This window comes from Sapajus apella, unplaced genomic scaffold, assembly GCF_009761245.1.
Source record: "Sapajus apella isolate SASKATOON/1434 unplaced genomic scaffold, GSC_monkey_1.0 scaffold135, whole genome shotgun sequence".
Taxonomy (NCBI): domain Eukaryota; kingdom Metazoa; phylum Chordata; class Mammalia; order Primates; family Cebidae; genus Sapajus; species Sapajus apella.
The window spans coordinates 1,206,721-1,233,301 of record NW_022437075.1 but is presented as its reverse complement, the minus strand read 5'-3'; the positions used below and the strand labels follow the sequence as shown (position 1 = coordinate 1,233,301).

At 44.8% G+C, this 26,581-nt stretch overlaps 1 protein-coding gene and 1 pseudogene across 2 annotated transcripts; both read left to right on the top strand.

Moving 5' to 3' along the window:
* Positions 1-619: 619 nt before the first annotated feature.
* On the top strand, positions 620-12,141 carry ZNF17 (zinc finger protein 17). 2 transcript variants are annotated; one of them, XM_032263223.1, is made up of 4 exons: positions 621-2,186; positions 5,081-5,121; positions 8,412-8,538; positions 10,113-12,141. In XM_032263223.1, exons 2-4 carry the CDS (start codon positions 5,101-5,103, stop codon positions 11,978-11,980), a joined length of 2,016 nt encoding a protein of 671 aa, XP_032119114.1. In that variant the 5' UTR covers positions 621-2,186; positions 5,081-5,100; the 3' UTR covers positions 11,981-12,141. The 2 variants fall into 2 exon arrangements, with proteins under 2 accessions (XP_032119115.1, XP_032119114.1); XM_032263224.1 differs by lacking the exon at positions 5,081-5,121 and having other exon boundaries at positions 620-2,186.
* A 7,220-nt stretch (positions 12,142-19,361) lies between these two features.
* Positions 19,362-22,009, top strand: LOC116539953 (annotated as a pseudogene).
* Positions 22,010-26,581: the final 4,572 nt, after the last annotated feature.

Sequence of the window (26,581 nt, the reverse complement as noted above, 5' to 3'; positions counted from 1 at the left end):
GCATTGGTTTTCATATTTCTCTTGTGTCATGTTGAGCTTCTTTAAAATCAACGTTTTCAATTCTTTATCTGGTATGGTGAGAATTTGGGTTTTTTTTCTTTGGTTAAGATCTATTGCTGAAAAAATATTGTAATTTTGGGGGTGTCATGGTTTCTTGCTTTTCTATGTTTCCTGTGTTTTTACATTGATTTTTTTGCATGTGTAGTATAATAGTTTATCTTTTTTGAATTTACTTTTGTTTGTGGAGGTTTTGAAGATGTATCAATGGTCTTAATTGAGTAGGGCACTTTAGCTTTACTTCTTTTTTTTTTTTGAGACGGAGTTTCGCTCTTGTTACCCAGGCTGGAGTGCAATGGCGCGATCTCGGTTCACCGCAACCTCCGCCTCCTGGGTTCAGGCAATTCTCCTGCCTCAGCCTCCTGAGTAGCCTGGATTACAGGCAGGAGCCACCATGCCCAGCTAATTTTTTGTATTTTTTAGTAGAGACGGGGTTTCACCATGTTGACCAGGATGATCTCGATCTCTTGATCTTGTGATCCACCCGCCTCGGCCTCCCAAAGTGCTGGGATTACAGGCGTGAGCCACCGCGCCCGGCCAGCTTTACTTCTGAGTGCATTCAGCAGTAAAGTTTTTGTATGATTTCCTTGGCTATAAACAGTTCATGTGGTTTTCTCAAGTGTGTTAGGGTGCACACTGTTAGTTATTAGTGGAGGTTTTGGTAAAGTTGTGCTGGGAACAGGAATGCCAGATGAGCTTATCTTCAGGCTTCAGCAGTACTGGTGGTGAGCTAAGTATGTCTATCCTTGTGCTTTGTGGTGGTGAATATTGGTACCTGTGTTAGCAGTTCCAAGCAGGCTGATTCTTGGGCTTCTTACTGGCTCTCTTAGATGCTGGTTGTGATAGCAGTGTACCAAGCATGTGAGTGCACCCTTGAATCCCTGGGCTGCTGGTGTGGCAGCCGTGATGGTGATGAGGCAGTGATGCCATACTCTTCTGGGTCTAGTGGCTGGCCCACAGAGCCCACTGCAACCACTCTTTGGCTAACTACATAATCATCATTAATAGTTTCAGTAATAGCCATTTCACAAGAGTTATTCAGAGACAATTTCAACTCACTGTGCAGATACTGTTGATACAATTTCAGGAGAAATGATAAATCACTTTCCAGTAAGTAGATGAGATCATGCATTCCCAAACTTTTATCTCAAGGGTTTGACTGGTAGAAGGCCACACACTATCCTGGCAGATAATGATACATAAGTTGCTTTTCCTTTTCAGTTAGGTTTCAGTTTCTTAAAATAAGTGGAAAATATCTCAGATATGAAGTAATAAGGAACATGTGAATAAAGTATTGCTGGGTAGGCTGAAAGACAATCACTGATTATTCAGAAAGGAAAGATATTTCTCCTCAAACTCCCCATCATGCCACGTTTGGGTCTTTTCTTGTCTCAGTAGAACATATTGAAGATCACAAAACGGTCTCCAGAGCTTCGGTCTGTGTGTATTTGCCAAGCACAAAAGAGCTGATCGCTACGCGTGGAAGACCAGTTCATTACGGATGCCCGTGTTCCTTCGGGTGTTCTTCCTTTGGGAACTTGATGTGGTTTACAGAATCTGAAAGGACAGGTCTCTGAAACATTTCTCTGACATTTCTAGACTGTCTTCTGGGAAAATCTGGATACTTGCCGTTCAAAAGCCAGTGAAGCCCCTCCACTTCCTTGGAGCCCCGGAACTGCATTTCTCAACGCCTCTGGAGGACCCTCCTGGCTTTCAAACAGAAGGCTAATTACTTAGGTTCAGAGGCGGGGCAGGCAGCAGCCTGGTAACTACACGACCCAGAAGACACTGCGGCGGACACAAGCAGCGAGTATAGCCAATGAAGTCACAGCGGAGAGACGTCTCCATGGGTTCTCAATGCGTGAGGGCGGGACTTCCTGCAACGCCCCCGTGCGGACATAAATATGGTTGCGTTGGGACCGGGTCACTCTTTTCGGCTGAGTGGAGCCTGTCGTGAAAGAGCGAAAAGACGCGAGAAAAGGTTCCCCCGTTGTACGGAGACTAGAGTGAGGCTCGGCTGAATCGGTTGCGGGAGCCTGTGGCGTCCGTCAGCTCCCAGGTCGCTGCCGCTCCCTCCCCGCTCCTCCCTGGCTGTGCTGGGGGAGGCCGAGCGGATGAACCTGATTGAGGTGAGTGCGGCGTCCCAGAGCGCCCCGCCCGACCCCTCCTCCGAGTGTTGAAGTCCGGAGGAGGGGCCCTTCAGATCAGGCCCCTGTGTCCCAAAAAGAGGGGCGTTCTTGTGTGCGGTACCGGTGTCCACGGTGCTTTGAGGTGGGGTACCGCCGGTCCGGGACCGGCACGTGAGAGGCTTGGAGGAACTGCAGAGCGGGCGGCACTGGGGAGCCCCATCGTCTTTGTCCCCACGGAGCAGAGGGTGAGGTGGAGTCTCTCCTGGGAGGGCAGCGGAGCCGCTGAAAGCCAGAGAAGGCTGTGCAGGAAGGGTTATGCACAGAGGTAGACGTTTATAGTTGAAGAAAGCAGGACTTTTTTTTTTTTTTTTGAGGCGGAGTCTTGCTCTGTCTACCTGGCTAGAGTGCAGTCGTGCGATCCCGGCTCACTGCAGCCTCCACCTCCCAGGTTCAAGCGATTCCCTTGCCTTACCTTTCCGTGTAGCTGGTATTACAGGTGCCCGCCACCGCACCCGGCTAATTTTTGTATTTTTTAGTAATGACGGGGATTTCACCATCTTGGCCAGGCTGGTCTCGAACTCCTGACCTCGTGGTTCACCCGCGTCGGCCTCCCAAAGTGCTGGGATTACAGGCGTGAGCCACCGCGCCCGGCCGAAAACAGGTTGTTAAACCAGGACAAGGGGACCTCTGAGGAGACCCCTTGAGTTACGGTAGGGCTGGGCCATAGTGGTTGCAGTAAAGGGGAGATGTGGTGAGATTCTGGTTGGATCTCAGAAATAAGAGTCGACAGGATTTTCTGCTGCATCAAATATAGCTATGAGGGTAGTGAAGGGTCTATTCCATGGGCTTTGTTTTGGCTTGAAAATCTGAAAGAATGGAGTTGGAGAAGTCAGCTTAAGGAGCAGGTTTCAGAGAGGATTACAAGTTGCATTTTGGAGGGCTGAGTTTTGGAGGGCAGGTGATAGATGGGTGCATAAACCTGACACTCACTTTAGAAAGGCACAGACATGTCATAGGAAGGATTCTGGTCTGTGTCTGCAAAAACGAGTCCTGAATGGATTAAGGAACTGGCCTAGACTGGAGACTGAGGTGTGAGATGGCTTCGATTCTGCACCTGCAGACCCAGCAGACCCTCAGGCCCACTATTTGGATCAATAAGAAGGTCATCCAGACTAATGGGGAAATTGGGTCCAAACCTGGGTAGGGCTTTGTCACATCCAGTCAAGGGCCTCCAGCAAAATTCCAGCAACAGAAGTTGTAGCAGGCAGGCCTGGTTGCTGATGGGACCAGTAACTAACCTGTCCGCTTGTCTCCTCCCTACAACTTATTTACTTATGAATGTATAAAACATTTATTTAACCAGGAATGAACCAATATGCTTGTAAATATGTGCACGTAAGTCAGCAGTTAGAAATGAATATAACCGCCGGGCGCGGTGGCTCAAGCCTGTAATCCCAGCACTGTGGGAGGCCGAGGCGGGTGGATCACGAGGTCAAGAGATCGAGACCATCCTGGTCAACATGGTAAAACCCCGTCTCTACTAAAAATACAAAAAATTAGCTGGGCATGGTGGTGCGTGCCTGTAATCCCAGCTACTCAGGAGGCTGAGGCAGGAGAATTGCCTGAACCCAGGAGGCGGAGGTTGCGGTGAGCCGAGATCGCGCCATTGCACTCCAGCCTGGGTAACAAGAGCGAAACTCCGTCCCAAAAAAAAAAAAGAGATCGAGACCATCCTGGTCAACAAGGTGAAACCCCGATTATTCACCAGATAAGCTGTCTGGTCAGGGCTTTTACTGGTTTGTTAAAAATTAGTTGGTTAGCCGGGCGCGGTGGCTCAAGCCTGTAATCCCAGCACTTTGGGAGGCCGAGGCGGGTGGATCACAAGGTCAAGAGATCGAGACCATCCTGGTCAACATGGTGAAACCCCGTCTCTACTAAAAATACAAAAAATCAGCTGGGCATGGTGGCGCGTGCCTGTAATCCCAGCGACTCAGGAGGCTGAGGCAGGAGAATTGCCTGAACCCGGGAGGCGGAGGTTGCGGTGAGCCGAGATCGCGCCATTGCACTCCAGCCTGGGTAACAAGAGCGAAACTCCGTCTCAAAAAAAAAAAAAAAAAAAAAAACAGAAATGAATATAACCAGTAGTTAAATTTATTCACTTAATAATTGTTTGAATGTTAATTTTTCTTTTTTCTCTTTTTTTTGAGACAGAGTCTTGCTCTGTTGCCAGGCTGGAGTGCAGTGGCACGATCTTGGCTCAGTGAAACCTCTGCCTCCTGGGTTCAAGCAATTCTCCTGCCTCAGCCTCCTGAGTAGTTGGGATTACAGGCATGCGCCACCTAATTTTTGTATTTTTAGCAGAGACGGGGCTTCACCATGTTGACCAGGGTGGTCTCTGTCTCCTGACCTCATTCTCAACCCACCTCAGCCTCCCAAAGTGCTGGGATTACAGGCATGAGCCACCGCGCCCAGCTGAATGTTAATTTTTCTATTTGCTTGCAGTGGAAAGTTTTATGTATCACATTTCCTTGACACTGTAAGAAGTGGGAAAAATACACACCCAAAATTTCAAAACCCTTCCATGTCATTTGTGCTGAAAACATTTATAAAATAGTTAATCCAGTAGAAATAAATTGCTGATATATAGTGTGTACTACTTATGTTTGTTGCCAATATGAGCCCTCTTAGTTGGCAATCCTTTTAATGTCCATTTTACTCATAAGGGTACTGAGACTTAGGAAAGTTCAGTCCTGGTCAAGACACTGAACCCTGAGGACTTACTGTGTAGCCTCAGATAACTTTGCTCTAGTTGCAGGGCCACAGGTGGTTGTACAGTTCAGCCTGTAGGATGCAGCATTGCTGTCTTAATCCTCATGGCCTGTCTCTTCCCACAGGGTTCATAGCAGTGGCAGCAATGTTTATGGATGCTGGACAGGTGAGTGGAGAGTTTCCAGCTTTCACCCATCTCAGCCGGCTTCAGCATGCTGATATAGGGAATGGTGTTGTCCTGAGACTGTTCACCTTTTCTTCTTTCTCCCTCGGGTCCACAGAGAGCCTGTAATTCCACCAGACCTGGGTTCCAAACTCAGTCCCTGATTATATAGAGTGGTTCTAGTTCTTAGAACTGATGATATGAGATTTGGCGTAACATCTCAAACACAGGATCCAGAATGTTCAAATGCTTGGTGGTGAGACTTAGATGGGCTGCTGGGAGAATTGTAACTTAATGTTCTAGCTGGCAAGGATAAGGTGGTGCACAGCCGAAGGGCAGGAGGTTGGGGCATGCAGGGATCAGGCATGGAATGGCAGCCTGAGGTTCCAGGGGTTTTTTGTTTTTGTTTTTGTTTTGTTTTTTTGAGACAGTCTCACTCTGCCCAGGCTGGAATGCATTGGTATGATCTCAGATCACTGCAGCCTCCACCTCCCAGGTTCAAGCAATTCTCATCTCTCGGCCTCCTGAGTAGCTGGGATTACAGGCATGAGCCACCACACCCAGCTAATTTTTGTATTTTTAGTGGAGACAGGGTTTCACCATGTTGGTCAGGCTGGTGTCAAACTCCTGACCTCAAGCGATCTGCCTGCCTCAGCCTCCCAAAGTGCTGGGATTACAGGTGTGAGCCACTATGTCTGGCAATTCTAGGTCTTTAATCTGAGAGGGGTAGTAGCTAGGGAAGGTTTGAGAAAGGAAAAAAAGGTGATTTGACTCAGATTCTAAGGTGCTTCCTCTGCCTGCAGAATGGAGGACAGAGTGAGGATTGGGGAAGAACCAAGGATACCTGGGTGATAGTTCCTACCACAGTCCTGTGGAGGTTGGTGGTGGCTGGACAGAGTGGCGGCTGTGAAGGTGGGAGGCATGGGTGGCTTCTGTAGGTTTTAATCTAGAGCTGCTCACATTTTTTTGATGTACAGAGTGAGGAAGCTGGGAAGGTGGGATGCAAGAGGGAGTCAGGAATGGCCCCATAGTTTTGACCTTGTTGAGAAGGATGGATGTTCCAGCAACTAAGATGTGGTAAATTCTGTAGTAGGGGGAGTTTAATAGAGCATATGAAGACAAGGTTTGGGCCAAGTCAAAAATGTTACAGAGACTTGATTAGAGGTGCCAGACTGGCAGTTGAACACACAGGAATGTAATCCATTGGAGTTGTTCAGGATGGAGACATCTACTGCATGATAGCTGGTGTGTGCACCATTGTAAATATGTGGGTCAGATTTAGGAAGAGACATCTTTATATTCTGGAGGCAATGCCATTAGGGAAAAAGAAGGAGAAGGAAGAGGCTGAGGACTGGATCTTTCTATAGGGCACCTGCATGGTGTCAGTGTCACCAAGACAGATGAGGGAGTGGATGGACTGAGGATACGTGTGTGTGTATTTGTGTGTTTATGTTGGGGATGGCCTTTGGAGAACAGAAAGGCTTTTTAAGGGGAGAGTGTACATAAAATGGATGGTGAGGTATCTCCACAAAAGAGATGAGATGGTAGTGAGGTTTGGGAGGGGCTTATTACTCTGTTATAGACTCAGCAGGGTTTTGTGTCAAGTCTTGGTTGGACCTGGATAGTTTCGTGCGAATTCTGAGACTATTTTGGCAGAAGATGGGATCAGCTAGAAGCATTGCTAGGCCTGAGTTGGGGATGGTGTTGGGGAAGTCAGTGTATCTGGGCTTTGGATTAGAGTTACGGGGATAAAGTTGTGACTGCTTATGGGATAGCATGCACATGTAGAAGGGAGAAACAGCCAAGATTTGGAACTCAAAGGAGATGTGCAAGAGTGTGTGGGTTTGGGAAGCTGAGGTTAAAGCAAGAAACAGGATTGGGCTGGGGGACCTTCAAGGCAGTGTTTCCTAAACATTGCATTCTGGTCAGTCCAGGGGAACATAGGATTCTGGTTGCATTTGTCATGCACTGCAGGATTCTGTGTGCAGAGCGGCATGGTGAGAGGCCATGGAAATAGTCCTGATTGAGCTGTGGTGGTTGTTAGTGTTGCAAGAATGGAGGTGTTGGATACATGAGGGAGGTGCCTTCCAAAGTGTGAGTGGAGGAACATGAATAGATGGTCCCAGCCCTGGCACTGGGCACTTAAGGGAGGAGGTTGAGTCCATGTTTGGTTCAGTGAGAGGCAAGATCTGGGGGACTCTAGGGAAATTGAGTGACAAAAGAAAGGTAGGCCTCCATGTGCCAGGTTTTGATGGTGCTTTTCAGACTCTTCCCCAACCCATCTTTGTTCTGTACTTGGAGTCAGTGATCAGTGGCAGTGAGGGGAGAGCAGGTACCACGAGGACCTGGTGTCTTCCTCCTTGAGAAGCGGGTGGAGGCTGAGCAGGGGGTGGATGTATGTGGGTGTGGTGAGGAGCACTGAAGATCCTGGAGAGGAACGTGTATCAGTGATTGTACCCACAGGATTTCAATCTATGGACAAGAGTGAGTGATGACAGAAAAGCTAATGGCATTGAAATAATTTTTTTTTTCGATTGGCAAGAGATCATACCTGGATGAAATAATTTTTATTCCTTTCATTTCCTGAGTGGAGGGGGTATGCCATACCACATAAAGCCACAGAGGAAATAGCAGATTTGGTCAGGAGGCAGATGCACAGTTGAAGGGAGAGCATACATCAGAGGCTTTATTGGGGTTTTGGCTGGAAAGGCATGCGGTGCAGAGTGAAGAGCTTAAGACTGAGTGGTTTGCATGATTTTGGCAGCGTTGGGGCATAGAGACTATCCCTCCTTGTGTAGTACAAGCCTTATGTTGATTTAGGGCAGGAGAAATAATAGGAAGTTCAGACTGTTGGATCTGGATTGTAAGGGAAATGTTAAAACACTGGTTGTTATTTTGGTCCTCTAATTCTTAGATTTCAAGTAGATAAATACACATCTAAGGAAACAGAATAAGAAGTTGCTCATGGGCCTGGAGTGGTGGCTCACGCCTGTAATCCCAGCACTTTGGGAGGCTGAGGCGGACGGATCACGAGGTCAGGAGTTTGAGACCAACATGGTGAAACCCTGTCTCTACTAAAAATACAAAAATCAGCCAGGAGTGGTGGTGCACCCCTGTAATCCCAGCTACTCAGGAGGCTAAAGCAGGAGAATCACTTGAACCCAGGAGGCAGAGATTGCAGTAAGCCAAGATCACACCACTACACTCCAGCCTGGGCAACAGAGTGAGACAACATCTCAAAAAAAAAAAAAAAAAGAAGTTGCTCATGGACTAAACTGTCATAATTTTGGCAGGATTGTATGGTTTTTGAGGACGTGGCCATACATTTCTCCCAGGAGGAGTGGGGGATTCTTAATGACGTTCAGAGACACCTGCACAGCGATGTGATGCTGGAGAACTTTGCACTTTTGTCATCAGTAGGTAAGGCCCTGACACCTATGTCAGTGTCTTGTGCTGGGCAATGGTTTTTCACTTTTTTCCTTGGCAGATCTGTCTCACACCAGATCTGTCTCCCACCAGATCATGGATGCTGTATTCTCTCCTTGTTTTCTGGCATATGTGTTGTGGGAGCCAAGCTGGGCTGTGTGATCTGTATCAGTTTTCCTTAAGAAGCTTAGCTCTTGTCACTCTGAAGCCTTATAAGATAAGGCTCAAGTCAGAAGTCTTCAGGTTTCTCTAGAATATCTTAAAGACCTTGCCTGCCCCTGGTTAGTTTACTTTGTCCAAATGCACGAAACCCCTGTCTGTACAAGACTTTCTCCATTCTTCTTGCTGACACACCTGAGGGATACCCCGTGTCAGGAATTTCAGGGATTTGACCTGGTCACTGCTTGTGAGGACTGTGGACTTATTGCTGCAGGACTTTCCACTAGAAGTTCTGGTAACTTTAGAATGTAGCATGTCCTGGGTTTATTGTTCTGTGTATAAGCTGTCTCCTCCCTTTCCCTGTCTTTACCCCTAGCTTGGCTAATGCCACACCTAGGTAGTTGCTTACCTTGAGCAAGATAGAAGTCCTGACAGAGTGGATATTACTCCATTGATGGCAAGAGATGCTCAAAAGGACTTGGCCCTGGTGGGTGGTAGCTCAGAAGGGGTATGATGACAGGGCTGGGTCCACATCACACTGGGAATTGATCCAGTTTGAGGCCCCTACCAGTGACCACACCACATGTCTCTTTCTTTCCTATTGTGATTTCTTTATTGACTTTCATCTTCTGGCTCCCACCTCTAACCCTACCTCTCTGACCTCTATCTCTCACGTTTTTTTGTTTTTTTTTTTTTTAGATGGAGTTTCGCTCTTGTCCAGGCTGGAGTGCAGTGGCTCACTGCAACCTCTGTCTCCTGGGTTCAAGGTATTCTCCTGCTTCAGCATCCCAAGTAGCTGGGATTACAGGCATGCGCCACCACGCCCAGCTAATTTTGTATTTTTAGTAGAGACGGAGTTTCTCCATATTGGTCAGGCTGGTCTCGAACTCCCGACCTCAGGTGATCCACCCACCTCGGCCTCCCAAAGTGCTGGGATTACAGGTGTGAGCCACTGCACCCAGCCACCTGTTCCCTTTTGCTGCTTCCTTTTTAGTGCCCTCCAACATATGACCTGTATTTAAGGTGTTGTGAGGTCTGCATGTATACTTCAGTAATCCCTGAACACCAGCTCCACTGTCACATCAGATCTCTCTCGGTCTGGACACAGCCTTCTACATATTGCTCACCAGCAGCTATGGCCTGTTGAAAACCATTTACCATTACTGGGGGACTCTGTGCTCTGCACTGTACCACTCCCTATGTTGTTCCCCATCATCAGGACTGTTTCATTATGAGTTTCTGTCAGGCCAGTTCTGCCCAGTAGGCCTTCCTCTCACTGGCTTTAGTGTCCATGCTTGTCACCAATCCCATGGTCTTGTGAGTTGGTCTGATAGACATCTGTGATTTGTGATGGGGCTGCCTTCCCCATCCAAAGTCAACGTACACTTCACCAGCATTTCTGTCCTTAGGTTGTTGGCATGGAGCCAGGGATGAGGAGGCACCTTCCAAGCAATATGTTTCTGTGGGAGTGTCACAGGTCACAACTCTAAAGCAAGCATTGTCCACCCAGAAGGCCCAGCCCTGTGAGACATGTAGCTCACTTCTGAAGGACATTCTACACCTGGGTGAGCACGACGGAACACACCTCAAGCAAGGGCTGTACAGGTGTGCAGCCAAGCTTTACCTGCACCAAAAGGAGCATCTTAGAGAGAAGCTCACCAGTAGTGATGAAGAGAGGCCTTCATTTGTGAATGATGGTGTTCATGTGGCAGAGAGGAACTTCACATGCATGCAGGGTGGCAAGGATTTTACTGCTGATTCAGATCTTCAAGAACAGGCTCTTCACAATGGGTGGAAGCCACACAGGGACACTCATGGTGTGGAGGCCTTTGAAAGTGGACAGAATGATTGCAGCTGCAGCCAATGTAGGAAAGACTTTTGCCACCAACATATGCTGTTTGAGCACCAGAAAATCCATACAGAGGAAAGGCCTTATGAGTGCAGTGAATGTGGCAAATTGTTTAGGTACAACTCAGACCTTAATAAACATCAGCGAACTCATAGTGGAGAAAGGCCTTATAAGTGTAGTGAATGTGGAAAAGCCTTCAGACTCAAGTATAACGTTGTTCAACACCAGAAAATTCACATAAGGCCTGTAGAAAGGCCTTATGAGTGCAGTGAATGTGGGAAAGCCTTCCTTAAAAAGTCTCACCTACTTCAGCACCAGAGGATTCACACCAGGCCAAGGCCTTATGGGTGTAGTGAATGTGGGAAGGCTTTCTTTACACGGGCTCACCTTGTTTGTCACCAGCAAATTCATACTGGAGAACGACCTTATGGATGCAATGAATGTGGAAAATTTTTCATGTACAATTCTGCACTCATTAGACATCAGAAGGTTCACACTGGAGAAAGGCCTTTTTATTGTTGTGAATGTGGGAAATTCTTTTTGGACCGCTGCACACTCATTGTTCACCAGAGAGTTCACACTGGAGAAAAGCCTTACGAATGCAACGAATGTGGGAAATTCTTTAGATACCGTTCCACACTCATTAGACATCAGAAAGTTCACACTGGAGAGAAGCCTTATGAGTGTAGTGAATGTGGGAAATTTTTTATGGACATTTCCACACTCATTATTCATCAGAGAGTTCACACTAGAGAAAAGCCTTATGAATGCAGTGAATGTGGGAAGTGCTTTAGGTATTGCTTTACACGGAATAGACATCAGAGAATTCACTCTGGAGAGAGGCGTTACGAATGCAGTGAATGTGGCAAATTCTTTGTGGACAGCTGTTCACTGAAGAGTCATCAGAGAATTCACACTGGAGAAAAACCTTTCGAATGCAGCATTTGTGGAAAATCCTTCAGGTGTCGCTCCACACTTGATGCACATCAGAGAATTCACACTGGTGAAAGGCCTTACGAGTGTAGTGAATGTGGAAAATTATTTAGGCACAACTCAAATCATCTTAGACACTGGAAAAATCACTTTGGAAAAAGGTCTTTTGAGTGCACTGAATGTGGAAGAGTTTTTAGCCAAAATTCCCACCTCATTCGGCACCAAAAAGTTCACACTAGAGAAAGAACTTATAAATGCAGCAAATGTGGGAGATTTTTTATGGACAGTTTCACACTCGTTAGTCATCAGAGAGTTCATACTGGAGAAAAGCCTTACGAGTGCAGTGAATGTGGGAAAGTCTTTAAATACAACTCTAGCCTCATTAAACATCGGAGAGTTCACCCTGGAGAGAGACCTTATCATTGCAATGAATGTGGAAGAGGCTTTAACCAAAATTCTCACCTCATTCAGCACCAGAAAGTTCATACCAGATAACGAATGTATGTAATATATAAAGCAGATATGGAAAGACTTCACACAGAAATCTGCTCTGATTTAGCCCTGGGACCTACGTGTTTTAAAAAAGTATTCTTGGCTGGGCGCGGTGCCTCACGCCTGTAATCCCAGCACTTTGGGGGGCCAAGGCAGATGGATCATGAGGTCAGGAGTTCGAGACTGGCCTGGCCAACATGGTGAAATCCCGTCTGTACTAAAAATATTAAAAATTGGCTAGGCATGGTGGTGCATACCTGCAATCTCAGCTACTTGAGAGGCTGAGGCAGAATTGCTTGAACCTGGCAGGTGGAGATTGCAGTGAGCCAAGATTTCACCACTGCACTCCAGCCTGGGTGACAGCAAGACTCCATCTCAAAAAAAAAAAAAAAAAAAAAAGTATTCTTTGAGAATACAGATAACATAAAATCTAACATCTTAACCATGTTGAAGTGTATAGTTCACTAGTGTTAAGTCACTCACATTGTGCAATGAATATCTAGAAGTCTTTTCAACTTAGGAAACTAAGTCTATACTTTTAAAACCTTATTCCCCACTCCATTTGACAAGCACCACTCTGTATGAATTTTAGTAGTCCAGGTACCTCATATAAGAAAACTTAAGTCTTGTGATTTATATTGTGGCTTATTTTGCTTAACATAACATTTTTAAGGTTTCGTGTTCTATAATCCATTAGAATTTCTATCCTTTGTAACTGCTGAATAAAATTGTTACAGTCACGTGTTGGTTGAAAATGGGGAAGTGTCCTGAGAAAAGTGTTAATTGGTGATCTTTTTTTTTTAGTTGTGTGAATGCCAAGGATGTATGGTATACCCTATAGCACCTTGCTACAAACTTGTACAGCATATTACTGTGCTGAATACTGTAGGCTGTTGGAACATACGGTAAGTCATTGTTTTTAAGTATATCTAAACAGAAAAGGTACAGTAAAGATACTATATGAAAAAAGAACGGTAGACCCACATGGAGAACTTACCATGAATGGAGCTCACAGTACTGAAAGTTGCTTTAGGTGAGTCAATGAGTGGTGGTTGAATGTGAAGGCCTAGGATGTTACTGTACTGTAGACTGTATAGGTATCGTATACTTAGACAGCACTAAGTATTATTATTTTTCAGACAGAATCTTGCTCTGTTGCCCAGGCTGGAGTGCAGTCGTACAATCATGGCTCACTGCAACTTCCACCTCCTGGTTCAAGGGATTTTCCTGCCTCAGCTTCCCAAGTAGCTGGGATTACATACCCAGCTAATTTTTGTATTTTTAGTAGCGAATGGGGTTTTACCATGTTGGCCAGGCTAGACTCAAACTCCTGACCTCAACTGAGCCACCTGCCTCGGCCTCCCAAAGTGCTGGGATTACAGGCATGAGCCATCGTGCCCAGCTGGACAAAATTATAGAATATTTTTTCTTTAATATATTAGCTGACCTTTTTTTTTACTTTATGAGCTTGTATTTTTTTAAACTTTTGACTATTTTGTAATGTTTTGCTTAAAACTTTGTATAACTGTACAAAAATGTTTTTTATATCCTAACTTCTTAAACTTATTTTTGTTAAAAACTAAGATATGCATATTCATCTAGGCCTCCACAGGATCAGGATAATGTCATTGTCTTTACCCCGCACATCCTGATCCAGAAAGTTTCCTGGGGCAATAACACACATGGAGCTGTCATCTCCTAAAATAACAATTCTTTTTTTTGGAATACTTCCTGAAGGACCTGCCTGAGGCTGTCTTACAGTTTGTGTTTGTATGAATATACTCACAACTCCATATATACTCTAATGTTGGAGAACACCTAATGATAAAAAGTGTAGTACACTAAGAACATAAGCTAGTAACTAGTATTATGTACTGTACATTATTGTATATGTTATAGTTGTATATGACTGGCAGCACAATAGGTTTGTTTATAACAGCATCACCATGAACATGTGATTAATACATTGCCTTGGGGCTGGGCACACTGGCTCACGCCTATAATACCAGCACTTTGGGAGGCTGAAGCAGGCGGATCATGAGGTCAAGAGATCGAGACCATCCTGGCCAACATGGTGAAATCCCCTCTCTACTAAAAATACAAAAATTAGCTGGGCATGGTGGTGGGTGCCTGTAGTCCCAGCTACAGGAGAATCGCTTGAACCCAGGAGGCAGAGATTTCAGTGAGCCAAGATAGCGCCAGTGCACTCCAGCCTGGCGACAGTGAGACTCTCAAGAAAAATATATTGCCTTACCATTGCCATCATGTCATTAAGTGATAAGCATTTTTTAGCTTCATTATAATTTTGTGGGACTGCTGTCATGCATGTGGCTCACTGTTGACTGAGAAGTGCAGTGCATGATTATATATGTATATGCCACTTTTCCTTTCGTTAGGGTTGTTTCCACTCCTTAGCTGTTAATAGCAGATGAGTATGAGTGTGCAAACATTTCTTTGAGGCTGTGCTTTAAATTCCTTTTGAGGATTTACCCAGAAGTAGAATTGGTGCTTCCTATGTTCATTTTACAAATATTTTTTGTTTTTTAATTTCTGCCCTCACAACGTTCCCATCCTATGTTAATTCTGTTTTAAATTTTTTGAGGACTATTTTTTATAGCAGCTGCATCAGTTTATACCCCCACCACAGTACAAGGGTTATACTTTCTCACATCCTTGCCAACACTTTTATAATTTTTTTTTTTTTTAGTAGTAGCTGTACCAATGGGTTGAGGTGTTATTTGTTAATTTTTTTTTTTTTACTTCTTTATGGTTATTTGGCTTTTGTTGAGATGTAGTTTTTTAGTACATGTAGCAACTTCAGAAACATGAAAGTGAAAGATACAAAAAGAAAACATAAGCTTTGTTTCTCAACAGAAGCTCCATCAAGTTCAAGACAGTTTAACTGATACCAGGCTGAGTCCATCTCTAAAGAAGTGAGGTTCCTGGGAATTTAACCTTGTGTATGCAGTGCTTTTTTATATTAACTAAAGAGAAATGGATGGCCTTTAAAGAATTTTTAAAAGTAGGAAACAAAGTCAGAAGGAGCCAAATCAGGACTGTATGGTGGATCCCTTAGGATTTTACATCAAAATTCTCATAAAGTTGCAGTTATTTGATGAGAGGAATGAGCAGGAGCATTATAGTGAAAAAGGATTCCTGGTGAAGCTTTCCCAGGGGTTTTCTGCTAGCGTTAGCTAACCTTCTCAAAACTCTCAGGCCGGGCGCAGTGGCTCATGCCTTTAATCCCAGCACTTTGGGAGGCCAAGGTGGGCGGATCACCTGAGGTCAGAAGTTTGAGACCAGCCTGACCAACATGGAGAAACGCTGTCTCTACTAAAAAATACAAAAATTAGCCAGGCGTGGTGGCGCATGCCTGTAATCCCAGCTCTTCAGAAGACTGAGGCAGGAGAATCGCTTGAACCCAGAAGATGGAGGTTGCCTTGAGCCGAGGTCATGCCATTGCACTCCAGCCTGGGCAACAAGAGTGAAACTCCATCTCAAACCCTCATAATCAGATGTTATTGTTCTTTCACCATCTAGCAGGCCAACAAGCAAAATACTTTGAGCATCCCAAAAAACTTGCTGTGACCTTTGCTCTTGACTGGTTTGCTTTTGCTTTGGCTGGACCACTCCGACTCTTGGTAGCTATTGCTTTGATTGTGATTGTGATAAAGCCATGTTTCATCTCTTGTACAGTTCTTCAAAGAAATGCTTCAGCGTCTTGATCCTGCTTGTTTAACATTTACATTGAAGGTTCTTTTGTCTGCAGCTTATATGGATTCAGTGGCGTTGGCACCCATTGAGTGGAAAGTTTACACAACTTTAATTTTTCAATCACAATTGTGTAAGCTGAACCAATTCAGATGTCTGTGGTGTCATTGTTTCTGCTATTAATCATCAGTTTTCTTCAATTAGGTAATGAACAAGATGAATTTCTTCCTTCAACTTTAGCTGAATTAACATTCTTCTGATAGAAGCTGTTTTCAAACTGATGCCATTCTTAGTGCCTCAAACTAGGTCCTGTTCATACATGTTATAACAAGTTTTGATGTAAAAAATTGAAATCCATACATAATTTTTTCCTTTTTTTTTTTTTTTTTTTTTTGATGGAGTCTCAGTCTGTTGCCAAACTGGAGTGCAGTGGTGTGATCTTGGCTCACTGCAACCTCTGCTTCCCAAGTTCAAGTGATTCTTCTGCGTTAGCCTCCCAAGTAGCTGGGATTACAGGTGCCCGCAACCATGCCTGGCTAATTTTTGTTTTTTCAGTAGAGATGGGGTTTCACCATGTTGGCCAGGCTTATCTCGACTCCTGACCACAGGTGATCCACCTGCCTCAGCCTCCCAGAGTGCTGGGATTATAGGCATGAGCTACTGTGCCTGGCTAATTTTTTAATATACATTTTTCATGAAACTTTTGAAGACTCATATTCTAGATATTCCTTATCAGCTATGTGGTTTTCAAATACTTTCTCCCATTGAGTCTGTTTTTTTTTTTTCTCCAAGATGGGGTTTCACCATGATGGCCAGGCTTGTCTTGAACTCCTGACCTCAGGTGATTCACCCACCTTGGCCTCCCAAAGTGGTAGGATTACAGGCGTGAGCCACCGTGCCCGGCCCACTGAGTCTGTTTTCTTTTCACCCTGTCCATTATGTCATGTTTTACACAGGAGTTTTAAATTTCAATGGAATCAAATATATCTAAGTCTTTCATGCATTTGAGTTCATTTTAGCAACTTAATTCTTTTACATGTGGATATACAGGTTATTTTTAACATTAAAGAATAATGTTTTTGCCCAGCATTAAAATTAAGGCCCTTGGTAGAGGCTTGTCAGTTCCAATTTTGGAGCAGCTGATTAAGTTCACACTCCCAGCCACTTTCCTTATCAAACTCTCAAACTCTGGGCCATAATATGTGAGACCTAATTACCCCAGGCCCAGGAATCAGATATCTAGGGACAGCTCCTGTGCCCAGGAGCTTATAAAATTATTCACATTGGCCAGTGCACAGGGAGTCCTGAAAACCTAGCTAACCCCAGTCCTCAAGGCATATACAAACTGCCCCCTACAGCTTCAGTTTGCTGTATCTTGAGTTCCGTCGTAACTGTTGCAGCCCTGCCCATGTCCTTTGGTTTCAAGCTGTAAGTAGCAAAGTGGTCTACATTTTATGGGTATCATTGTGACATGTCCTGACATCAGAAAAACACTTTTATATCTTAATACAACCAACAGAATATGAGTGCCACAAATGTTAGAAAGTCTTTAGCCTAACTTTACTGAGCACGAGTAAGTTCATCCTGTAGAAAGTCCTTAGGAATGCAGGCAATATGTTTTTTCCTTTGTTAACTGTTCAAAAATTGCAAAGCTCTATCAAGCTTGTCCTGCCCACCTTATTTTGTTGTTCTGTTTTGTTTTAGGCTTTTAGCCTAAAGCCATGGTTTTGTTTCTGTCTGCAGTGATAAATAAGTGGAAAACTATGAGTTGAGAAAGGGGCTTTACTGGCCCAGCTAGGAATAAACTAAGAACCCATTACTGTATTCTTTCCCTTGGACAACCCTGTGTTAGCTTGTTGAGGGAGATCTTAGCCTGAAATTGAATCTCCCATCTAAACATCCACAGAAGGGAAATTTTTTTGTAATTGTCAGATATATGGAAAATCTTTATGAACGATATTGCACTTTCTGACCTGCCCAGGGCACTTCCAGAATTAAGTTGCTGAAAGTGTCTATTACTGAAGACTCCTGCCATTAGCTGGCATGGTGCCACAGTGTGTGTCACTTTAGTCACCTTAAATTACTTAGAGAGTGATGAGGTCTGGACTTCTGATTAAATAGTTTTTTAAAATATTGGGTGGGGTAGATGCATAGATTCCTGTGTTCTCTACTTTTGTCTGGAGTATTCAGTCATTTGTTCCCTTTGGGGGGCCTCATTCCCATTCACCTGACTGCTTTGGGTGTGGACATCACCCAACTTTGGACAGAGAACACAGGCCAACTTCAGCTGGCAGCTTATAGAGATTTCCTTTCTTCAGATATATTATTAGTTGTCTGATAATGATGATAAATTTTCTACCTTTCAAGCTGCCCAACCCAGTCAGTTTTCACCTAAGCATTGCCTTTTTTTTTTTCTCCTGATGATAAAGGTCATATTGTTTAAGCTACATTTACTATTGGGGTTCTGTTCACTGTGTGCTGTGGATTGAGAGCAGAATTACTCTTTGCCAGAATGAAAAAGTGATGTGAGACATACTACAGCAGTGCATTAGTCTTATTTTCCATTGCTTATAACAAAATACCTTAAACTGGGTAATTTGTAGAGAAAATAAATTTATTTCTTACTGTTGTTTTGTTTTGCCTTTTTTTTTTTTCTTTTTTCATTTACTTTGTTTTTAGAGACAGGATCTCACTCTGTCCCCTAAGCTGGAGTGCAGTGGCATGATCATAGCTCACTGCCACCTGGAATCCCTGGGATCAAATGATCTTCCTGCCTCAGCCCCCAAAGTAGACTGAGGGACTACAGGTGAGCACCACCACACTTGGTTACTGTTATTATTATTTTGACAAGATTTAATATAGAAAGTATAGCACCTGTTATCTACCTGGAATAGATGAGGATGATCAGGTACATTTATATTTGAATCTGAGTGTTTAAGGGTATGGCAAGATATTAGACACTACCTTTCCTCATAAGACACTCAGTGATCTGAATTGAGGAACTTCTAGTTTTTGCTTTCCCCTCTTCCTGGAAACCCCTATCTACTTTCCTAGGTATTTGACTACTTAAGGTAGCTTATACAAGTAGAATCATACAAATATAGTTGTTTTGTGACTGGCCTGCTTCACTTACAATAAGTCCTTGTTTTTCCATGTTGTTGCATGTGTCAAAATTTCCTTCCTTGCTAAGGCTGAATAATGCTCCATTGTATATATATTTTCTTTATCCAGTCATTCATCAGTAAACACTTTGATTGTGTCCACATTCTGGCTACTAGAAATAATAGTGCTGTGAACATGGGTGTAGAACTATCTTTATGAAGCCCTACTTTAATTTCTTTTTGTATATACCCAGAAGTAAAATAACTGGATCACATGTAATTCAATTTAAAAAAAAAAATTCTTATTTTTAAATGATTTTTTGGAGACAGGGTACTGCTTTGTGCCCAGGCTGGAGTAAGTGGCATGGTCACAGCTCACTGCAGCCTTAGCATCCTGGGCTCAAGAGATCCTCCTGTCTTAGATTTCCAAGTAGCTGGGACTACGGGTGTGTACCACCATGCCTGGTGATTTTTTTTTTTAATTTTATTTTTTGAGGCAAGGGTCTTCCTCTGGCACCCAGGCTGGAGTGGTGCAGTGGTGTAATCTCAGCTCACCACAGTCCAATACCACGCTCAAGTGATCCTCCCACCTCAGCCTCCTGAGTAGCTGGGATCACAGGTGCACAGCCACCATGGTGGCTACATCATTTTACAGTCTCATCAAAAGGCACATGTTTCTAATTTTTCCACATCCTTGATCACACTTGTTGTCGTCTTCTTTTTCTTTTAATTGTAGCTATTCTGTTTAAATGGATTTTGATTGAAAACATTTGGTATGGCTTTTAGAAGACTTTATCTTAATTTCTTAGGCTTTTTGACCCATAGTTTTATTGTGGAAAAAGGTGCCCTGTAGCTCCCTATCTGGGTCAGTCTAATCACCTTTTGTCATTGAGGATTTATCATCTGAGGTTCACACCAACATGTATACAAGTGGCATGCCTTAGTCTGCTTTGTGCTTCTATAGCAGAATACCACAGACTGGGTAATTTACAAAGAAGAGACATTTATTGGCTTATAGTTCTGGAGGCTGGGAAGTCTAATACCAAGATACCAGCATCTGGTGAGGGTTTTCTCGCTGCATTATAACGTGACAGAAGGCATCAAATGGCAGAAGGGCAAAGAGAGAGCAAGAGGGAATAAGAACCTATTGTGATGATAGCATGAATCCACCTATGAGGATGGATCCCTCATGATCTAAATGCCTCTTAAAGGTTCCACCTCTTAATACTGTCACAATGGCAATTAGATTTCAGCATGAGTTTGGAGAAAACAAATGTTTAAAACATGTAAGTTGCATAACTCTGGGTCATATGCATATGAAATAATTCTAAATTTCTCTATGAATACTTGCTAGTCTTATTTGGCTTTAGGAAAATCTGTAGTTGCAGCTGTTAATTCAGCCTGGGTCCAAGGTTTATGTCTGACAGTTGTCTACATACTTGGCTCTTGAAAGTACAGATCTTTAGAGGTAATTGGGATTTTGGAATTTTAGGGTATTTGTTGGGAAAATGTAGGGGGCCTGGGCAAAGGGTAGAGGAGGGAGGAGGTGCAGAAGGAAAAAGAAGGGTAAAGGGGAAGTGGAAGAGCTAGATATAAGGCAGCAACTGGAGGAGAAGGAGGGGGAGGAAGTTTTTGCTTAAGTTTGCTAAATCATTTAATGGCTTTGTTCAAGGAAATATCTACTGAAACTATTTTTGATTCAGAACCTTGGAGATTGTACAAATAAAATTCATTCCAGTAAAAAACTGCTCACTGGGCCTGTAAATTTTGTTTCCTTTCTTTTCTAATGCAAAGTTTTGTTTGTTTGTTTGTTTCCAATTGAAATGTTCCTCCTAGTAAGCAATGAAGGCAAAAATTATCCTGGTGAAGTTATGCCACTTAGGAACATAAACACTAGCCCGAGCCGGCAGGAAGCTGGTCCGACCGCTCCAGGTGGCGGGCTGCGGGAGCGAGGGAGCGGGCATGGACTACGACTGGTACCAGCACTATCTCTACGACTATGACTGCAGGGAGGATTTCTACCGCTCCACAGCGCCCAGCGAGGACATCTGGAAGAAATACGAGCTGGTGCCATCGCCCCCCACGTCGCCGCCCTGGGGCTTGGGTCCCGGCGCAGGGGACCCGGCCCCCGGGAATGGGCCCCCCAGACCTGGCCCGGAGGGTGCGCCGGAGACTAAGCAGAATCCCGGGGCCACTCGAAAGGTTGGGGCAGGAACTATGTCTCCATCATCCGCCGTGACTGCATGTGGAGTGGTTTCTCGGCCCGAGAACAGCTGGAGAGAGCGGTGAGTGACCGGGTCGCCGCTGGCGCGCCCCGGGGAACCTGCTGAAGGCGTCGCCACCCCGGACTGCACTCCCAGCCTTGAAGCCTGCAACCCGGCGCCCGCCGCCCCCAGTCCCCTGGGCGAACCCAAGACCCAGGCCTGCTCCGGGTCCGAGAGCCCAAGCGACTCGGAGAATGAAGAAATCAATGTTGTGACAGTAGAGAAGAGGCAGTTTCTGGGTATTCGGAAGCCGGTCACCATCACGGTGCGAGCAGACCCTCTGGATTCCTGCATGAAGCACTTCCACATCTCCATCCATCAGCAACGGCACAACTATGCTGCCCGTTTTCCTCCAGAAAGCTGCTCCCAAGAAGCAGCTCCAGAGAGGGGTCCCCAAGAGGAGGCTCTGGAGAGAGACGCTCCAGGGGAAAAGGAAGATGAGGAGGATGAAGAGATTGTGAGCCCCTCACCTGCAGAAAGTGAGGCTACCCAGTCCTGCCACCTCAAACCTGTCAGTTCTGATGCTGAGGATGTGACCAAGAGGAATAACCACAACTTCCTGGAGCGCAAGAGGCAGAATGACCTGCGTTCGCGGTTCTTGGCCCTGAGGGACCAGGTGCCCACCCTGGCCAGCTGTTCTAAGGCCCCTAAAGTAGCGATCCTAAGCAAGGCCTTGGAATACTTGCAAGCCCTTGTGGGGGCTGAGAAGTAGATGGCTACAGAGAAAAAGAAGCTCCGATGCCAGTAGCAGCAATTGCAGAAACGAATTGCATACCTCACTGGCTATTGACCAAAAAGCCTCACTGTTCTGTCTTACAAAGACACAAGTTTATTTTTTAAACTCCCTCTTCCCTTTAGTAATTTGCACATTTTGGTTATGGCGAGACAGTCGATCCCAGAATGCTTTGCAGCCGGTGCACACACAATAAAGGCTTGCATTCTTGGAAACCTTGAAACTCAGCTCCCCCTTTTCCCTGACTCATGGGAGTGCTATACGTTCTCTGGCGCCTTTGGCTTCCAAGAAGGCAGCTGACTGAGGAGCCTTGGGGTCTGCCTAGCTCACTAGCTGCAAAGAAAAGGCTGACAGATGCTATGCAACAGGTGGTGGATGTTGTCAGGGGCTCCAGCCTGCATGAAATCTCACTCTGCATGAGCTTTAGGCTAGGAAAGGATGCTCCCAACTGGTGTCTCTGGGGTGATGCAAGGACAGCTGGGCCTGAATGCTCTCCCTGAGGCTCCTTTTTCCAGAAGATACTTGAGTTGTCTTAGGTGACTAGAAGCTCACAGACTTGATTAACATGGACTGTCAGATACTTTATAGTAGCTGAGGAGTTGGAAACCTTTAATATATATATAATAATGTTAGCTGACCCCTTTCCTCCCACTCTAAATGCTGTGACCCTGGGAACATTTAAAGAGCTTGGCCTCTAGATTTTTTGAGTCAGAGCCCTCTGGGCCCTCTCCTCTGAGGGAGGGAACTTTCTTTCCTCACAAGGGACTTTTTTGTTTCATTATGCTTTTGTTATGCAATGGGCTCTACAGCACCCTTTCCCACAGGTCAGAAGTATTTCCCCAAGACAGGGAAATGGGTCCTAGCCTGGGGCCTGGGGAAAGCTTGGATTCCTGGCTCATGAACTTGATCCCTGCCCACGTGTTTTCAGAGGGGCACTTGAGGCCCCATCTTCTCTCGAGGCAGGTGTAAGACACTTCAGAGGGAGAACTGTACTGCTTCCTCTTCCCACCTGCTGGTCATTTCAACCCTTGACCAGCAAGTTTGAAGTTCTGGAACCATGCAAATATGTTCTTCTTGTGCAACTCCAAGGAGCTTGCTGGCTCTGCAGCCACCTTTGGGTCCCGGCCAGCCTGCCGTGAATCAGATCTCTTTCCCAGAATCTGAGCCTTTCTGAAGTTTTGGGGAGAGCCGTTCTGGATCCAGTGCTCCAGAAGGTGGACTTGCTTCTGGAGGGTTTTAAAGGAGCCCCCAGGAGATATGCTCAGCCAACCATGATGAATCCATCATCGTTGCCTCAGCTGGATTTGGCACCTCCAAGTGGAATCCAGGTGCAGCCTCCAGTCTGAGAAAGTCACCTAACCTAGCAGTTGTCATGTGGGTAACCACAGGCATCTCTAGGCCTGTCTTGGAAGAAGGACCAGCAGCCCCTCCAGAACTCTGCCCAGGACAGCAGGTGCCTCCTGGCTCTGGGTTTGGAAGTTGGGGTGAGTAAGGGGTGGTAAGTACTATATGTGGCTCTGGAAAACCAGCTGCTACTTCCAAATCTATTGTCCATAATGGTTTCTTTCTGAGGCTGCTTCTTGGCCTCAAAGGACCCCAGGGGATGTTTGGAAATAGCCTCTCTATCCTTCTGGAGCATGGTTTACAAAAGCCAGCTGACTTTGGAACTGTCTATGGAGGACAGTTTGGGTGTAGGTTATGGATGTCTCACCTGAATAGCTTGTGTTTTATAAGCTGCTGTTGGGTATCATGCTGAGGGGAGTCTTTTGCAAAGTGGTGTTAACTGTTTTGGTACAAGAAAAAAACTCTTGGGCAATTCAAAAAAAATAAAAGAAATCTAAACACTAGAATTATGATTGTAATGAGAGTATATGTAACATGTAGGAGATTTTCCTGGAAGAGGACAGGATTTCAATTTAGACAATCCCGTAAATCTTGCACTGTCTGAGAGGAGTGTAATGACTATGTACCTTTGACCTGGTTCCTACAGCATGTTAGGTGGCTACTTCCCCACAAGAACCTGACAATCTTCATACCTCAGCCTGCAGAAATCTAATCAATGCCTAATTCTCTGGAGAAAAAAAAAAAAAAAAAAAGGTAAGAGGATGTTATCCTATCTTATCGGTGACCCAAACCAAAGTCTGTCCAAATAGTCACCAATCTTTTGAGAGTCAGAAAACCCTTGGTCTGTGACATCAGCTGAAACAAGTCACTAGACCCCATGCTTGAGGTTTTTTGTTTTTGTTTTTGTTTTTTTGAGACGGAGTTTTGTTCTTGTTATCCAGGCTGGAGTGCAATGGCATGATCTTGGCTCATTGCAACCTCTGCCTCCTGGGTTCAAGCAATTCTCCTACCTCAGCCTCCTGAGTAGCTGCGATTAAAGGCGTGTGCCACCACGCCCAGCTAATTTTGTATTTTTTAGTAGAGACAGCATTTCTCCATGTTGGTCCAGCTGTTCTCAAACTCCCAACCTCTGGTGTTCTGCCCGCCTCAGCTTCCCAAAGTGCTGGGATTACAGGCATGAGCCACCGTGCCGGGACTATGCTTGATTTTTACCCTATTATTATCCTCTTCATGACACCACTTTTAGAAAGTACGTCATTATTACATATAAGACAGCAAAAAGAGATGAAAAGAAATGGTGTGATACTATCAAGGATACCAATGTCATGGGAGCCAATAAGAAAAATGGAGGCTGGGTGCAGTGGCTCACGCCTGTAATCCCAGCACTTTGGGAGGCTGATGTGGGCAGATCACCTGAGGTCAGGAGGTCAAGATCAGCCTGGCCAATGTGGTGAAACCCCACCTTTACTAAAAATACAAAAATTAGCCAGGTGTGGTGGCACATGCCTGTAGTCCCAGCTTCTCAGGAGGCTGAGGCAGGAGAATTGCTTGAACCCGGGAGGTAGAGGTTGCAGTGAGCCAAGATCCTGCCATTGCACTGCAGCCTGGGCAACAGAGCGAGACTCTCTTTAAAAAAAAGGTGGGGTGGGGGAGTACTAAACTGAGTCTAAATAGCCAAGAAACTCAGTGCAAGGACAGTAGTGTTCAGACTTGTTGCTAACTTAACATGTCATCACGGATTTGATAAGGTGTGAAGAGTAAAGCATAAAGGATCTCTGTGGTTACTAAACCTGTTTGATGACTATGGCCCAAGGTGATGAAGAGGTTTGACCTTATTTCCCTGGGACCTCTATAACTATGATACATTGTAACATAATTTCTACAGTGGTCACATCTAATTATAGCAATCCTTTGTTCACTGCACCTTCATTACTAAGAAGTATGCTTAAGGGTAGCATTCATGAACTATAGACAGACAGCTTGGAAATAAATGGAGACCCAAATGAGAACAAACATAGCCTATTAAATCAGGCCACACCATAGTAAGGGAGTCATTCACAATCTTTTGCACTCAGCAGAGCTTGAAAGGTAAGTAGAGGTGTAGAAAGCTTTATAGTAGATGAAAGGTAAAGTATTAGGTATGCCATGATTGGAGGGTTTTGCCGTGAGGAGTGTGTGTGTGCCTGTGTTGGAAGGGGATTATTTAGAAGGTTGACAGACTATGTGATTGGCTAGTGATGCATTTGCTTTCTCCAGTTGGTCCTAAGTTGAACATGTGGGCAACAATTAAGAAGGCCGTCAGTTCTTAATCATTGTCTTGGCCATTTTAAGTCAGTGGTTATGTGGGTTGTTGTTTGGCTTACTGGCCTGGTTGCTAGATGTGGTATGCAGACTTGGAGTGGTTACTATAGATACCGCATTGGATTTCTGAATGGGTGGCTGTGAATTATGGGTCAGAGTTCACTTTTTATATTTGGTGTAGCCATTGTCCATTTATATAGCAAATTTCTCACACCTAAATAAGGAACTAACTATCCACATTAGTGAGACTTCTTTTTTAACTGGTTATGTTGAAAATTAGTTTAATATTCATTAATTAATTCTCTACATCCCTTTCAAAGATTTTTTTTTTTTTTTTTTTTTTTCTTTTTTTTTTTTTTGAGACGGAGTTTTCGCTCTTGTTACCCAGGCTGGAGTGCAATGGCGCGATCTCGGCTCACCGCAACCTCCGCCTCCTGGGTTCAGGCAATTCTCCTGCCTCAGCCTCCTGAGTAGCTGGGATTACAGGCACGTGCCACCATGCCCAGCTAATTTTTTGTATTTTTAGTAGAGACGGGGTTTCACCATGTTGACCAGGATGGTCTCGATCTCTTGACCTCGTGATCCACCCGCCTCGGCCTCCCAAAGTGCTGGGATTACAGGCTTGAGCCACCGCGCCCGGCCCCTGCTTCTTTTTTTTTTTTTGTAAACTGGTTGGCAAAAAAACTAAATTCTAACACTCTGGTCAAAAAATAGCCCTTTCCTTTCCTGAATATAACAAGAATGGATTTTAATTCTTGGTCTTTTCTTTTGGTCTTCCTTCACCAATCCTGCAGGAGAGACCATAAGGCATTATCTAAATGCCTTATGTTGGGGGGCATGATTTTCAGGTAGTATTGCTACTACCTGATGACAGTACTATTGCTACTCAATTTTTCTCTCACTGCTACTCAACTGCAGTGAGAGAAAAATAGCTCTAAATGCTGACATTTTGTAATGTATTGTAAAAAGCTGAATAAAGCCAGGCACAGTGTCCTGTACCGATAGTCCTAGCTGCTCCAGAGGCTGAGGAGGGAAGATAGCTTTAGCTCAGGAGTTTCAGACCAGCCTGAGCAACATAGTGAGACTTTATCTCCAAAGATAATAAAAATCTCAATACAGGATATTAGAGACATCCTAACAAAGTTAATAC

Coding starts and splice junctions, on each gene's coding strand:
- ZNF17 (XM_032263223.1), top strand. CDS start 5,101: ATGTTTATGGATGCTGGACAG. Junction 5,122..8,411: donor TGTTTATGGATGCTGGACAG/GTGAGTGGAGAG, acceptor TAATTTTGGCAG/GATTGTATGGTTTTTGAGGA. Junction 8,539..10,112: donor TGCACTTTTGTCATCAGTAG/GTAAGGCCCTGA, acceptor TTCTGTCCTTAG/GTTGTTGGCATGGAGCCAGG.